Here is a 15,739-nt window from a genome sequence, read left to right on the forward strand (position 1 = left end):
GGCGGGGGTTAGAGGACTGGGAAGAGATGAGGGATTTAAAGAAAGATTGTTTAGCGAGTGAGAGGGCAGAGCTGTAGGATGAAAGGATGAATTTAAAGTGGAGGAAGTCAGCCAGGGAGCGGGATTTTCTCCAGTGACGTTCGGCAGAACGGGAGCATTTTTGGAGGAAGCGGGTAAATTTGGAGTGCCAGGGTTGGGGTTTGGAGGAGCGGGGGTGGACGGAGTGGGCAGGGGCAACCGCGTCCAGAGCGGAGGTGAGGGTGTGATTGTAGAGGGAGACCGCCTGGTTGGGGCAGGCCTGGGAGGAAAGGGGAGAAAGGAGGGTATCGAGAGAGGAGGACAGAGAGGCAGGGTCAAGAGCATCGAGGTTGCGTATGGACAGAGTAGGTTTGGGCAGGGGGAGGGGAGCAGGAGAAGAGGAGAGAGAGAAGGAGAGGAGATGGTGGTCGGATAGAGGAAAGGGAGAGATGGAGAAGTCGGAGAGATTACATAGGTAGGAGAAGACAAGATCAAGGGAGTGACCAAGGCAGTGGGTAGAGGAGGAGGTCCATTGGGTGAGACCAAGGGAGGAAGAGAGGGTGAGCAGTTTGCTGGAAGCAGGGTAGGTGGGGTTGTCGATGGGGATATTAAATACATTGTATTGTTATGGAGTAAACTCTATTAAAGTCAGCCTGTGTACCAGATCACACTTGGCCATAAAATTGATATAACCTGTAATGTTTTCTTCCACGTGGATGACATCTGACAGCTGTTATCTGATACTGTTAGTACTCAGCATTGTATATTATTTTCTTGTTTTGGCTGCTGATGTTTTGGGATGTTAAAACAAGGGTTAATTCCCTTTTCCAGTGACAATAAGATTGAAAGCTTTGTTTGACTGATGAGCCTTGCTATAAAGGCTTCCACTCCTGGACAGATCAGTGGTCTAATTGCTGAATACCTGGATCGTTGCCCTGTATGGTGACATATGCAGTGTGCTACATTGATTGTGAGGACACATGGAGCCCAATCAGAGGTTCTGGCCGTCGCTTGTATATGCAGACACGTGTACACGATAAAAATCGCAATGATACAGCTTGGATTTCATGCGGCTAGCTAGTCACTTTGCTTCTATTGTATTGAAAATTGCCAAATTGCCTGACATAATCGCCCTATTTACATTAGTTGCTGGCAAAATACACTCAATTGAGTCAAAATAGAAGAGGGAGTAGGAATCCTAACGGTACATGACTGTAGAATGCTGAATAAATATATATTTTCCTCTGCTGTTATGTTAAGTAAGCATCTGCTAAGTAACCATCGAGTTCTATGTGTTGATATAAAGCTATAGTCTAGCACTGTTGACACCATTAACTTATATGGAACTTTACTAGTATCTTGCCTTTGTAAATAATACATTTATTTAGTAAAAGGTTATGGGTCCACACTGGTAAAACTGGATTCTGAATGTACAGTAGACCCATTACAATCACAGTAAGGGAAGTAGCAGTTATTGCTCATGCAACTTGGTAGCAAAACAATAACCATTTTATCCAGTATCGGGTTACTCCTGCCCCCTCTTGGTTATTGAATATTTTGGACCATAGGGAAATGTTAGATGTAGCTAATTAACTTATGTGCTATGTAAATAAAGGGAGTCCTCATTTGATTTTATTATTTTTCAGTTTCTTAGTTGGAGATGGTGCTTTCAAGTGGGCTGTAGACCATGGTATACCAACATGCCCTCAAGACATCATGGCTACAAGTAAGTAGGGGCTGTGTGTATCTAGCACTGTGCCTTGTCTGTACTCCATAGTTTTTGTTTTGTTTTTTGTTTTTTTCAATACCATATTACATATCGACATAAGACAATGATATTGTCCTTGGAAATTCTTCAGAAAACAGATACATAAGTAAAAGAAAAAGAACAACCCACCACCTGCATAACAATCCAGCAGGTCCAGAAGCAGTTTCCAAATCAGTCTGACTTTGGTGTAGGACATTGCTATCTTCTGATTTGCTAATTTATTTGGTTATTATTGTTATTGTCCTCACTGCCCCCTTTATAAATTCATATTTCAGGCTTTAGATGACACATTTATGGCCTAATTTCTAATGTCCTTGGTGAGTCTGTTGTACTTTTGACAGATCCACATAAACTCAATTTTATAGAAAGCAATGCGTGTTCTGTGCTTCTGGAATAAATCTAGTACGGTCTTCTTGCTTGAGCAGCGAATGAAGAACAGTATAGAGTTCACTGGTTTATACGGTGTCAATATCTTATTTTTAGCCTAATATATTTGTATTAAAGACTATGTACACTTTTTGTTAAGTAGCCCAAATAGGTATTTTATTTTATTCTCTAGAGTATATTTATATTTTGGGGTCCCATTGACAAGATATAAAAGTAAGGTGGCTATATCATTTAGGTAGTCAGGATCCAGGTTGAAAGGAGACTGGACATTAAGTATGTCTATAACACAGACTGTCTAGCTTCGCTCAGAATATAGGCATGAAATCTTTGTTTAAGTGCTTGGAATGCCATTTAGGCTCACTAGACAGAAATGCACAACACATGTACGTTGGAGCCTCTTCCCTGGGAAGTAAAATATTACGGTATGTTGTAGGTCCTGCCGAATTTAAACTAAGAATCTTGGTATGCACTCGAGGATGAGCTGTATTTTCTTTACAATGTAGTTTATTTTTGTTGTGTGCACTCTGTGTCATCTGAATGCTCTTTTTTTCCCCCCTTCAAGCCTGGAGGTAGAACACTAATTGTGAAAAGATGTTCCATAAATTTGATGAACCAGTTACACAGTAAAGCGTAGGTAGTAATTAGAATTACAGGGCTGCATCTGCGGCATCTCTTATCAGATCTTCCACTTCGATATACTAGGGAAATTAAATAGTTTTAACAAAAATAATCTTGTGCAGTAAAACAGACAGTTGCTTTGAGAAAATTGTTTCTTCTAATGAAGTTGATTAACCCTTAAGGACACACGCACACATATATAAGAAAAATGTGTACTTTTTCTGTTGTTGTTGAAGCCAATAATAGTTAATGTTCAAATGTTTTAGAGATGGACAAGAAAATCCATGTAAATGAGTCCTAAGGCACATAAAAGCAACTTGGAAGTATGGGCTGGGTTTCATATGTTCCTGCACTATTCTAGCAGGATCATCACATCATTATTCTGCTGTTGCTAAAATCAATACTCTGATTGGCTGCAGGTTGTTCTAGCCCCACCCACTTTAGTGTTCTCCACAGAACATTTTGACAGCCGGGTGGTATTAAGAAGTGGCCGGTTGGGGGCAGTTGTAATATGTTGCAATGATAATAAAAAATGTTGCAGGTTATTGCACACACCTGCCAGGACTGGTGGTCAGTGGTCTAACACACACTGCTGTCTGTAGTGCTGACATAGTACCTGTTCTAATAATAGAAATAATGGGTTATTTTATTATAATAGGACTCTGTTGGGCTCAGAGGGCAGGGGGGCCAAATTAAAACAACCAGTTGGAGCACCCGGGAAATAGGTGCTGGGGAGAACTCTGCACTTCATATGAATGTGCATGAGATGAAGAATGAATTCAGCAGATCTTACAGCGCTGTTCACGCGCACCTAACCAGTTATTTTGTGCATCTGTATAAATTTACATTATCTAATTTAACCTAGCAAATGCTTCTGTTCATGTTTAGTAACAGATTAGCATTGTTGCATAAATGTATGTGATGATTTGCCATCAGTGAGTCGATAATTGACCCAGCAAGAATATTTATTAGGTTAATTAAGCTACAGAATTGGCAAGGTTTTAATCTGCAGGCTAGAGCGCCAACTACTGTGAAGCGCAGTGTCCTAAATAATTGTTGAATGTCTAAATCATATTTATGTAATTCATACTAATTTGAATTACTGCCCACACATTCATTTATGTTGTTAAAAAAAAAGAAGCAAATAACAATTAATTTCTCAGCACAAGTTAACAAGATTCATTACATGTCAGTAAAGCTTTACTGTGGGATCTGCCAGTTACAATTTGCAAGTATGGCTTAATGTGCAAGTGTCAAAAAACATATGGATATACAGCTGTTGCAAGCTAAAATGAGAATACAGTAACCGCTCAATTTTCTATCTATCTGTTGGTCAGTCTATTTATTTTGTGACTGACTGAACACTTCTGCGTCACACAGTGTAAAACCTCACATATGTAGCAAACATGTTGTTTAGACATTACTTCATAGTAAGCTTTGGTCACTAACCACCTCCAGGTTTAATGTGGTTCTATGTTCCTTGTTTGCAGTTGCTGATGTCCAGATATCACTTGTGTAGATCCTAACATTCAAGCCTTTTCTCCACCAAATTGTGATAGAAGCCCAGAGAATTCATTCCGATAGCAGCCTTAGTGGTGCAGTGTTTGGGTGCCAATTAAGGATGTCCAGACAGCAAATATTTATAGATATACTGGTTAAAAGCCCATAAAAATGACGGAAAATAAATAAGAGTTGTTGTTTTTTTGTTTTTTTGCACCCAATTTGACTTTACCCTTGTGGCAGCATTGATTGAATAGTTTGTCCGATGGCTGCTCAAGCGCAAAATGCTTAGTGTAGCAAAATTCACAAATACTGTTTATGGGACCACAGTTATGAGCATTAATATTTGTTTAATCAAAGTTACCAACATCAAGAATGGCGTGGCACCTTGTTTGCTGACTTTCTGGGCGTTAACGTGTTATTACCACTGTCTTGTTCGTTCTTTTATTGTTTTCTCTGTGACGGGCACTTTGCTGAGGAGTCATGTCTGCATGGTGATGACGTTCATGTTCATGTTCTCTTTGGTCATCAGTCATAGTTTATCATCAGGCTTTATCCCACTGCCTTAATCTTTTTGCTGCTTCTTGTTGTGCAGTTACTCCCAAAGCAGACATTTGCCTTTTAAAAATGGCGCTTTTAAAGTGGTAATGGCCAGACCCATCGCCTGTATAATGTAATCCAGGCAGTGGGTCATAGCATTGCCGCTTTAAATGTTCCATTTTTAGTCTGCCCATTACAAGTGACGCTATATATATATATATATATATATATATATATATATATATATATATATATATATATATATATATATATATATATATATATATATATATATATATCTACACAAAATTATATTATATATCATGAAAGTCCGATAGTTGGAATGGTCTTCATCTCTGTTTGAGTGACAGCTACCCCCATAGAGGTGCGGAGTCTAACGGAGGAGAGGTATTCACCAGGGATTCCCGCAAATGAATATGGTCTTAGCTGCTCTCAACTGCGGGTCACGGTCCTCTAGGGGGCGCAGAGCAGATAATACAGAGAACCACAAAGTAACTGTAAGGCAGAATGAAATGTAGCCTCGGGTGTATGGGGATTCAGAAACAGGACTGATGCTGTGCGATGACATATAGTCACAGGTCTTAATAACAGATTAAGCTGCACGATGATGCTGTGAAGAGATCAGCTGCAGGACTCAGAAGGGCTAAGGTATACGCTAGTGTAGTAATTCAGGAACAGGACAGATACTGAGCGAAGCACTATAGTGACAGGTCTAAACTGTGAAGTAAGCTGAACAAGTATTGCTGTGAAGCGATGAACTATGAAGAGCCCAAAGCTGAGATCCACACAGGTGTTATAACTCTGGAATAGGACCAATGATGGATGAAGCTGCAGCCGAAGAATAAACTGCCTAACTCGCGAAGATCGGAGCAGGGTAAGTATGAGCACAGATGGGAGTCAGAGCAGATGTTTTCTATCAAGTAGGAGACCTGATGATCTGACACCTATAGAAAGGAGGAGGATCCATATAAAGGGAACTGGCTGGTGATCCTCCAATCACTGTGGAGCAGAAGGTTTAAAAGGTTCCCGGCTTGCACATGTGCAGAATACTTGGCAAGATGGCGTCAGAGAATAGAGGAACGCCAGACTATATAACAGATAGGAGTAACCACGGGCAACCCATGTACACAAGGATCAGAATGGAACTAAACTGGTGAGATGTGTGATTGTATATCTATAGATATAGATATAGATATATATAGATAGATATAGATATATCTATAGAGAGAGAGATTTTTTTTTCTTTGCATAACACATATGGAGTCCTAGAGTGTTCCCAATATCCGGAATCAATTCCCTCACTTCAACCCTATCATAATATATGGATCTACAGGGACGTAAGTGTACAGTTTGTTTATCCCACTAAATGTGTATCAGTTATATGTATGGTAGTTTTAATTAGCTTTTGTCAGATGATTATTTCTATACATATTTAGCTTTACAGGTTTTTTTTCTAATTATATTGATAGAATCCTGTAAATTTGCCTGTATCACACGCATATATATGTTAGTTCTCCTTTAAATGACCAGTACATATGGATTTCCAATTAAATAATTTATATGTCCCAATGGAGGATTTAAGTATCAAAAAACTACTTCATCTGTTGTTTATTTACATTCAGACAGTTGAAAATGATTATTCCGTTCTTTGCATTGTTTAGCACAATCTAGATAAATGTCTGCCAACCAGAGTGATACATGTAACATTTGCTTTCATCTCTGGTCTCCTCTCGTTTGTTTTGTCTTCATCCCTTTTAATGCTGAAGACAAATGGGACTGTTAATTTCCTGTTGCTGAATATAATTGTTAAACAAATATTTCTGGAGTACCTTCTATGCATGGAATCCAGTTAGCAAACCTTACATAATTCTCTTCCGACATCATCCTACGTCTAGTGGTGAAATGAAACCATGTTTATTATTAAATCAGTCTACTCCCAGTATGAGCAAATGTCATCCTTAAGGAAGAGAATAGAGAGAATAGATTTAAACTTACTCTAAGAAAAATGATTTTTAATCCACCACCATTCTTCATTGCACTTATTAACAAAATTTGAGAAAAGGAAACAAAAGGACAGCTATTTGTTTGAAATTAAAAATGTGTTCAGTAGTCTAAAAAATATGTCCTTACAAGGCTAAACAAAATGTGTGTGTGTGTGTGTGTGTGTGTGTGTGTGTGTGTGTGTGTGTGTGTGTGAGAGAATGTCAAATGTGTCTATTGCACCACTTTCTTTACCTGCCTAGGCCTTCAAGATGGCATGTGGTGGTCTGTTTAGGGACGTCTTAGGGCTCATGCATACGAGCACCATTTTGCTCAATTATTATTGTTATGGTTATTAGTATTTACTTGTTAGGTGCAACAGAGCTACACAATTTAGGATAGAGGGGAAAAACAGACCATACATAAAATAATGACATGCAAGGTTGTCAATAGTCAATATAAATGTAGACGTGGATACAAAGAGTAGGGCTGTCCCTATCATGAGATACAATATAGTGAGAAAAGGTCACAACTGAGACAAGAGGAGCGAGTGTGGCTCAGAGTGGAGATGGGACAGTTGTGTGAGTAGTTTTAGTATGAGTAGTTTGGTGGGTGTAGGGTAGGCTCTAATAAATAGGGGGAGGGGAGTTCAGAGCGTTTAAAGCTTTGAAGGCTGGGGAAGAGTTTAATTGGATGGGGTAGAGAGTTCTGTAAATTGGTATTGGCATGGAAGAAGAATTATAAGCGAAAGTGAGAGGTGGTTATTGGAGACAAGGTGTGGCACATGTCAGAGGTGGTAGAAGGGATAAAGTTTAAGATGTATGAGGGGGTTGGTCTTCAGGGCTTTGAGTTGAAGGTAAGTAATTTCCGTTGAATTTTGAAGGCTATAGGGATCTAGTGTAGGGATTTGCAGTGAGACACAGCTGATGTGGAGCGTTGAGAAGGGAAGATCAGTCATACCACAGCATTTGGAAAGGATTGAAGCTGGGATGGATTTGTGAGGGGAATGCAAAACAGGAAAAGGTTGCAGTAGTCACGGCATGAGAAGTGTACAGTAAAAAAAAGAGACTGAAGAGAATGGATAGTGAGGGAGATGTGCCAGAGTTAGATACACTAGAAATGGAGTGGAGAGCGAAAGAGGTTGAAGAAGTGAGCTAGAGGTGGCATGCAGTGGGTGAGAGGGAGTGACAGGCATAGAAGAGGATAGAATTGAGGTGGCAAGTTAGGGTTATAGAATGAGCTGATGAATTGAGTGCAATTATTACATCCTTGGTTATGGGGAAGAATGAATTGGGAGAGGAGTGTGGAGAAGGTGGGGTGTATGAGGTCTTGTCAAATTGTGTCAATTTTGGCTTTGAATTAGATAGCAAAGTCATGGGCTATGAGGGGGTGGGAGTGGTGCATGTGGGCAGAGAAGGGAGTTGAAGAGGCATCTGAGGTTAGAAGATTGGGTGGATATTAGGAAAGTGAAGTAGGTTTGCGTGGTAACTTAAAGGACAATGTTGTAAGATGAAAGGATGAATATGTAGTGAGGAAAGTTGTTGGAGTGATGTTTCCTCCAGTGGCACACAGCTGTGTGGGAGCAGTTTTGCAGGTGGTCTGTTTTGTGTGCCCTGGTTGAGGTTTGATCCCTGGAGACTGTGTGGTGGCTGGAGCTACATTGTCTAATGCTGAAAGGAGTGTATTGTTAAAAGAGACAGCCGGATGAGGGCCGCATAGGGTATTTATAGGAGAAAGTAGTAGTTTTAGTATTGCGAAGTAGATTGAGTAGGTGGAGCAAGAGCTAAGGTAAGGCTGAAGGAAAAGAGATTGTGGTCGGAGAGTGGGATAGCAAGTTGGAGGAATTATAAAGAGAGCAGATCCATTAATCTGGTGCATTAAATGAAAATGTAGATGAATGCAAGGCTCTGTTTCTCTAGCTTTTTTTCCATTGTATAACAGTTAAAGCAGACCTGTCCTCTACATACAACTGCACATTACAAAGATATCTGACTAGACAGCTTATAACTAAACATACGTTTACATTTAATTTATTACAGCTGCATAGTTTTTTTTTTATAGTCACCTTTTTAATAGGTCTTTATATTGAAGTTTGAAACTTTTGAGAAAAACTGTACACATAAAAGCACACTCATACTGCATTCAACCACCACATTCATTATAAGTCACCAAGACTACTTGAAACCTAGCAAAGGTCAGCACAAAGTCTAATTACCGCTGTACAGGTAAATATACACAATTTAAGTAAAACACCTGTTGTCTTGGAATCAACCCATCCTTAAAAACTTTCTTGCTGCATTATGGACTGTGTTAATCAATATAATGGCAAGATACTCTTAACCAGCGCTACACATTGTTTAATCAGTTTTGGGTCAGGTCCTTTCCATCTAAGCACTGTTTCCATTTTTCTATAAAAGAAAAAAAATTCAAAGACTGAGGGATCCAGGAGGATATGGACATCCGCCAGGAAGGAAATAAAATCAACAATCTGTTTTTAGTAACGAAAAATCAATGGACAGGACCAAATAAGATGTTAGAATCCATCTTCAACAATCATGCATTTGGACATCTGAGATTTCAGGATTAATATTCTATATGTGAGTTGGATCATATGATGCCTAGAAGAGTTTACCGATCCAGGAATTCCTGCAAGAGCCTCCTGCTAGAACTCAACTGTTGGCTAAGGAATGTCCCCTCTTAACTTGGAAGGATATTTTGTAAATACACTTCAGATAGGCCTATCTACTAACTGCTGGACCAGCTGCTTTGGGCTCCAAAATCAGGTTGGACAAGAAACCGAGTATTGACTGCATGTCTGAGTAGTAAAATTCTAAAGAAAGAAAAGAAAGCGATTCAAATGAGCTCATCTGAGAGTCCAGTATAGAGACAAACTGAGAGCGCCTCGGTCTGCCGGTGGGATCATTGATGTTCCTGAAACCTGAACTCTCACCAGCTCCAAACTTCTTCATGTCTTCATCGGTGTAGTGCCCCATGAAGAGTAATGAATATTAAATTGTAGTTAGGTTAGCCTCCCAACCTTCATCCACTGGACTTTGAAGTGTAGGCACTATACTATCTGCTTGGTTAAAAATAAATTCTGTGCCCAGACTGGTAAAATAGTGAAAAGGTAGGTGACTTTAGGAAGCTATTTCGTAGTAAAAAGATTTACCCTGCCGATGACTCTTAATGAAAAAGAGGTCCAGACACAGTATTTATCAGCCATTGGTCTCAACTAGTGTCAAATTAAAAGGGATAAATATAGTTAGTCCCCTATGGATCTGAACTCCATACAGAGCTGTGGAGTTATAGTTGTGGAGTTGGAGGCAAATTCGGGTGGAGTCGGTAGAAATGTAAAACCTATTATATATCTGTGATCGCATTAACGAACATGTACATGTGTCTATGGCTCATTATTCCCAGGCACTCCTCCTGATCAGTCTCATTCTTCTCTGAAAACATGAGCCTGATCATTATCTTGCAGAAAAGAAACGCTAAATGGCAGGAGGAGAAAGTCAATAAAGTGTTGTTGAAACCAAGAAAGAAAAAAGACCAGCACAAGCAGTGTCTGTTCTCTGGGGAACAATAAAGTTTTGTTCAAAACAAGAGCGAAACAAAAAGTAGCTGCATGGTGAAGTGAAGTTGAAGCATTTGGTAATGTAATTATAAACGGTTTGTAAGCAGAGGACAGCTTGTGTATTATCATGTTCTGGTAGTCTTAATTTTATATATTCTTTAGTTTTGGGAAGGTATGTCCCATGTTTCTATAAAAACCCTTTTTTACTATATTAAATGTATAGTTTGTTGCATATTTACTTTCATAGTAATTTAGCAAAGTTTTCTTGTTCAGAAATGATAGTAAAATAAATTATGTTCAATCAATCTAAGTAGGCTGATGATTTACGTGGTGGTGAATCTATGCCTTGTGCTACTATTTTACTACAGTAAATTTGTTATTACTATTTAATACACATTAGCCATTTATGAAGGAGTCGGCAGTAGTAAAATAGAGGAATCGGAAGTCAAAGGTTTGGTGTACAGACTGCACGTCCTGACCCCATGAGGAGGAGGTGCAATTACATAGCTATTTATTTCTCAAAAATGCTATGTATGTAAATTATTTTACATTGCAATTAGGCTTTTACTCAGGCTGTACTATTAAAGTTAGATTTTTCAAAACTCAGTGACCATTAACTAGTCAAACCTACACAGACCTGTGCTCGTACAACCACTCAGAGAGAAGTAGCCCTTGTGCATGAGCCCTTATTGAACAGACCAAGATTATCTTTTTTTAATATGATAAAGAAAAGTAAATGTGTTCCTGCTAGTTTGTTGGAAAAATGTAGGCGAAATAACTAAACAATTGTTAAAAAAAAATTGTTTTGTAAAGTAGTTTAACGTTAATAAGACATTCATGTGTGTACGTGTTAAATAAGAAAAGGACAATGCTGACCTGACGTGTGCTAGCTTCAAGCAGTCCTGTGTTAATGTTCTTTCTTTTTCACAGCAATATGATAAGAACTACATAATTCTATACGTATATCATTTATGTTACAGAACTAAGTCTAGCCGCTTTTAAGCGCAACAAAAGAAAACTGGAGCTGGCTGAAAAGGTGGAAACAGATTTTATTCAATTTAAAAAAAGAAGACAATCAAGTGAAAAGGTTCGTATTTAAATTGATCTGTATACAACTCTCTCCTCTATTTTTAGGTGCGTTTAGCCTAACGTGCGTTAAAGGATTATGTACTTACAAGGTGCAGTGCGCAGTATGCCACAGAAGCTAATCAGAAATGTTCTTTCTTATTGTGGCCTGCACTAGAGACCAGATTTGTACCATCATCATCATTTATTGATATAGCGCCACTAATTCCACAGTGCTGTTCAGAGAACTCATTCACATCAGTCCCTGCCCCCATTGGAGCTTACAGTCTAAATTCCCTAATAAAGACACACACTCACACTGACAGAGAGGGAGAGACTAGGGTCAATTTTGATAGCAGCCAATTAACATACCAGTATGTTTTTGGAGTGTGGGAGGAAACCGGAGCACCCGGAGGAAACCCACACAAACACAGGGAGAACATACAAACTCCACACATGATAATATATGTCCTGTTGTGTTTCATTCCCAAGTCATGTCACTAGCTCCTAATGAATTAATAGGCTACGTCCTTTTCAATGTTGGTACAGCCCACAAAACTTAACTCCTTCATGCTATGTGACAGCCACATATGTCTCAAGTGATAGGACCCGGAATCATTTTATTGGCTGCAATCTGTGCATAAAGCATTCAATTGTGAGAGCTGTTTGTATCATCATCATCATCATTTATATAGCGCCACTGTTTCCGCAGCGCTGTACAGAGAACTCATTCACATCAGTCCCTGCCCCATTGGAGCTTACAGTCTGAATTCCCTAACATACACACACAGACAGACAGAGAGAGAGAGGGAGAGAGATACTAGGATCAATTTTTGATAGCAGCCAATTAACCTACTAGTATGTTTTTGGAGTGTGGGAGGAAACCGGAGCACCCGGAGGAAACCCACGCAAACACGGGGAGAACATATAAACTCCACACAGATAAGGCCATGGTCAGGAATTGAACTCATGACCAAAGCGCTGTGAGGCAGAAGTGCTAACCACGTAGCCACCATGCTGCCCTAAATCAGAAACAGCGCATAGCGCATTGTCGTGAAGTCTGATGATGTCACTGGGGGACGACTCCATCTAGACAGGCCTTCGATCCTTAATCGGATAGCTTAATCAGCTATTTCATGCAAGGCTTTACTAATAGGTCAATGTTAATATAGATCTAATATGAACGTGCCTAATTTAAATTGCTGTTCTCTGTATCACAACTTACTGGATTAACTCTTGCTACTTGTTAATTATATGGGAGGCGCTTTCACCCAGCACTGGGAAGCAAATTTCTTCATCCATCCGACCAGTCCCGTGATGCAGTGTCCTCCCAGAGGGCAGACCTGTCTGGCATGGCTCCAATACATCGTGTTGGTCCCACTGAGGAATAAGCGTATTTGAGGTGTTTGAGTCACTAGGGATGCGTAAGTGCCGCACAGTCAGCTAACGGCCCAGGTAATATTGGCAGCAGTCCCGTCTGGGCTGGTGCCTCCCCTGCCAACTGCGCAGTTTTAGTAAGTTATGCCCATATAATTAACAAGTACCTAACTGACACTCTTTAGCAAAACCTTTAATCATAGAATCGGTTATTGCAGTCCAATAAAATATCAGGAGTTGTTTCAGTAAGTTATGGTGCCCAGCATAACAGTTGTAAGGAGGCAAATAATTTTTGAGTAGTTATCCTTTTCATTTCTATTGTATTGCTAATTGCATTGGATTGATCAGTAATTGAGCAGTGGAGACCTAGATAACTGCTAAATCTCTCTCTGGAAATATATATATATTTTCCATAGTTAATGACCATACAGAAAAAAGTTATCTATTTCAATATGTTACAAAGTGAAACCCAATTAGGTCCCTAGAAAAAAGCAATATAAAATTTGCTTTGATAGATAAAGAAAATGAAAAATAATTTCCAACTCAACCAACTCTGTCCAAAAGTTTTATATTTTTAGTTTTGGATGAAGTTATTTTTTCAATTTTATGTTGTATTTCAAGTCCTGATGACATTTTTGCAGTCGCATTGCAGTAACGCATTGGTTAAATACGTGTTTTCTTTGATCCAGCTTACTTGGAATTATTCATCTTTCTAATTCCACCAAAGTCTGATTCTGGTTTTAGTGATCTAATCTGTTTTGAAGACTTATAGTTTGTTAGGGTTTGTTGTTTTTCATTGTTTCCTTTGTGCTCTAAAATTGACATTGCTGTATATCTTCCAAGTTGTTTGAAAGGTAGATATTAAAATCTGCTTCCAACTTAGTCATGTCAGTCAAAATAGTAACATGTTGTTTAGGAACTAAGTTTTTCCATTTTGCGTGTTGGATTTGTGGTAAACATCAATAGCAGATCCTCACTTATCTAACTTCCGATGTTATTGGCAAGAAACTCTTATTATGTCTTACAGACTCATCTGGCAGAAAAAAATGATTTAAAGAACATTATTGTCTTGTTAAAGGAGAACTGTGGTCTCCGCTAAATTTATTTTTTTGTTGTTTTTTTTTACAAATCTCCACTCCCCAGAGCTATCTGGAAATTGGGGGTTTCTTCCCTGTCCCTAGACTTGGCCCTGATGCCCCCACTGCTTTCTGTTGTTCTACAGAATATTCAAAGTAAGCAGGACTGTCTCTCTGTGTCTGATCTTCATTGACTGCTGCTTGTCCAGGCAGCTGTGACCTGACAAGCAGTGTCGGTGTGTATCGATTCCTATGTGATTGCCCAGATCATAGTCATCATCATTATTTATTTATATAGCGCCAGCAAGTTCCATAGCGCTTTACAATTGGGAACAAACACAGTAATAAAATAATACTGGGTAATACAGACAGACAGAGAGAGTTTAGTAGGCCCTGCTTGCAATATATAGGACAGTGGGAGTTTGATACATGAGGGTAAGTCCTACATATTACATATTTGGTCCAGCCAGATTGCAAAGGTAAAAAGTGCTTAATGGGCTATATGATCCAGTCACATTTTAATGTTGGTCAAAGGCTTGTTGTCTTGTGTTAACTGTGTAAAGAGCGGTAATAGGGTAACTTAGGGATGGTAAGAAAGTGTTTGAGGAATTTTATAAGCTTGCCTGAAGATGTAAGTTTTCAGAGAACGCTTGAAGGTTTCAAAACTAGAGAAAAGTCTTATTGTGCAAGTGAGGAAATTCCACAAAGTGGATGCAGCCCGAAAACTGTCCTGTAATTGGGAATAGGAGCATAAAGAGTGTGGATGCAAGACACAGATCTTGTGCAGAACAGAGGTGTCCAGTTGGGAGATATTATGAGACAAGTAAGAAGATGTACTTTTCTTGACGGCCTTGTATTTTAGTAGAAGTATTTTATATTGTATTCAGTGAAAAACAACCAATGTAGAGACTGACAGGAGTGGCTCAGAGGAGGAAGGACGATTTGCAAGCAAAATCAATATAGACGCTGTGTGCAAAATAGATTATAGGGGTGAGAGTCTGATTCGCAGAAGACCAGTAAGGAGTGAATTGCAATAGCCAATGCGGGAGATGGTGAGTGCATGAATTATAGTCAGCTGAGATCTACACACAGGGAGCCTTGCTCATATTGCCTTGGAATTGAGCATCAGACAAACGGTTGAAGTTCCAGGAGGTCATCACCCTCTATTCCTATAGTTGACACAGACTGTAGTTTTCCTTTAACTTGTACATACTTGTGTGCATAGTAATTAGAAATACCTTGTAACATAATTTACTGAATTTTATTGATATAATGGAGAAGTGGGAAACTTGTGATTTTTACAGTGCTAATACTTTTGTTCAATGATCTTTGTTTCCAAAGCAAACAACAGTGCCACCTAAAACACAGATGAGAGCACACGTTTTACCTCTCAAGTTAACATTATAGTCAATGAATTTCATTCAATGATAAGAGAACCGTTAACCTGCTTTAATTATGTTCTGCTGTCTCACAACAGATCTATGATTTTACTTTGACATATAGTGCACACAATTTAACACAGCAATGTCTGGTCTATCTTCGTGATGGAGAGAAATGGACAAGAAAAATGACGCATCCAAAGTCACAATGAGCTGATACTGATATTCAGACTCAATGTATTGATTTCTCTTTCCCTCATTATTAGAGGGATTCTAATCTGTCTCTTTGTATTTTTGAAGGCATTTCTTGTTTCAAGAATTGATATACTTTTTATAATGCTGCTTGCAGAGTTCACTATTCTGCATAATTGAAATTAATTGTCTTCCCATTCCCGTAATTCCCATATCTTCTCTTGTCATTCTCATTTAGTAGTGA

At 39.0% G+C, this 15,739-nt stretch overlaps 1 protein-coding gene across 4 annotated transcripts in view; it reads left to right on the forward strand.

Moving 5' to 3' along the window:
- The window catches only part of TASP1 (taspase 1), a 121,510-nt gene that overhangs the window by 32,246 nt on the left and 73,525 nt on the right, over positions 1–15,739 (forward strand). For all 4 annotated transcript variants that reach the window (XM_075203954.1, XM_075203953.1, XM_075203952.1 and 1 more), the window contains 2 exons: positions 1,665–1,744; positions 11,387–11,493. In XM_075203954.1, the coding sequence (XP_075060055.1) occupies positions 1,665–1,744; positions 11,387–11,493 (187 nt within the window). The remainder of the gene's footprint in view (positions 1–1,664; positions 1,745–11,386; positions 11,494–15,739) is intronic.

This window comes from Mixophyes fleayi, chromosome 3, assembly GCF_038048845.1.
Source record: "Mixophyes fleayi isolate aMixFle1 chromosome 3, aMixFle1.hap1, whole genome shotgun sequence".
Lineage (NCBI taxonomy): Eukaryota > Metazoa > Chordata > Amphibia > Anura > Limnodynastidae > Mixophyes > Mixophyes fleayi.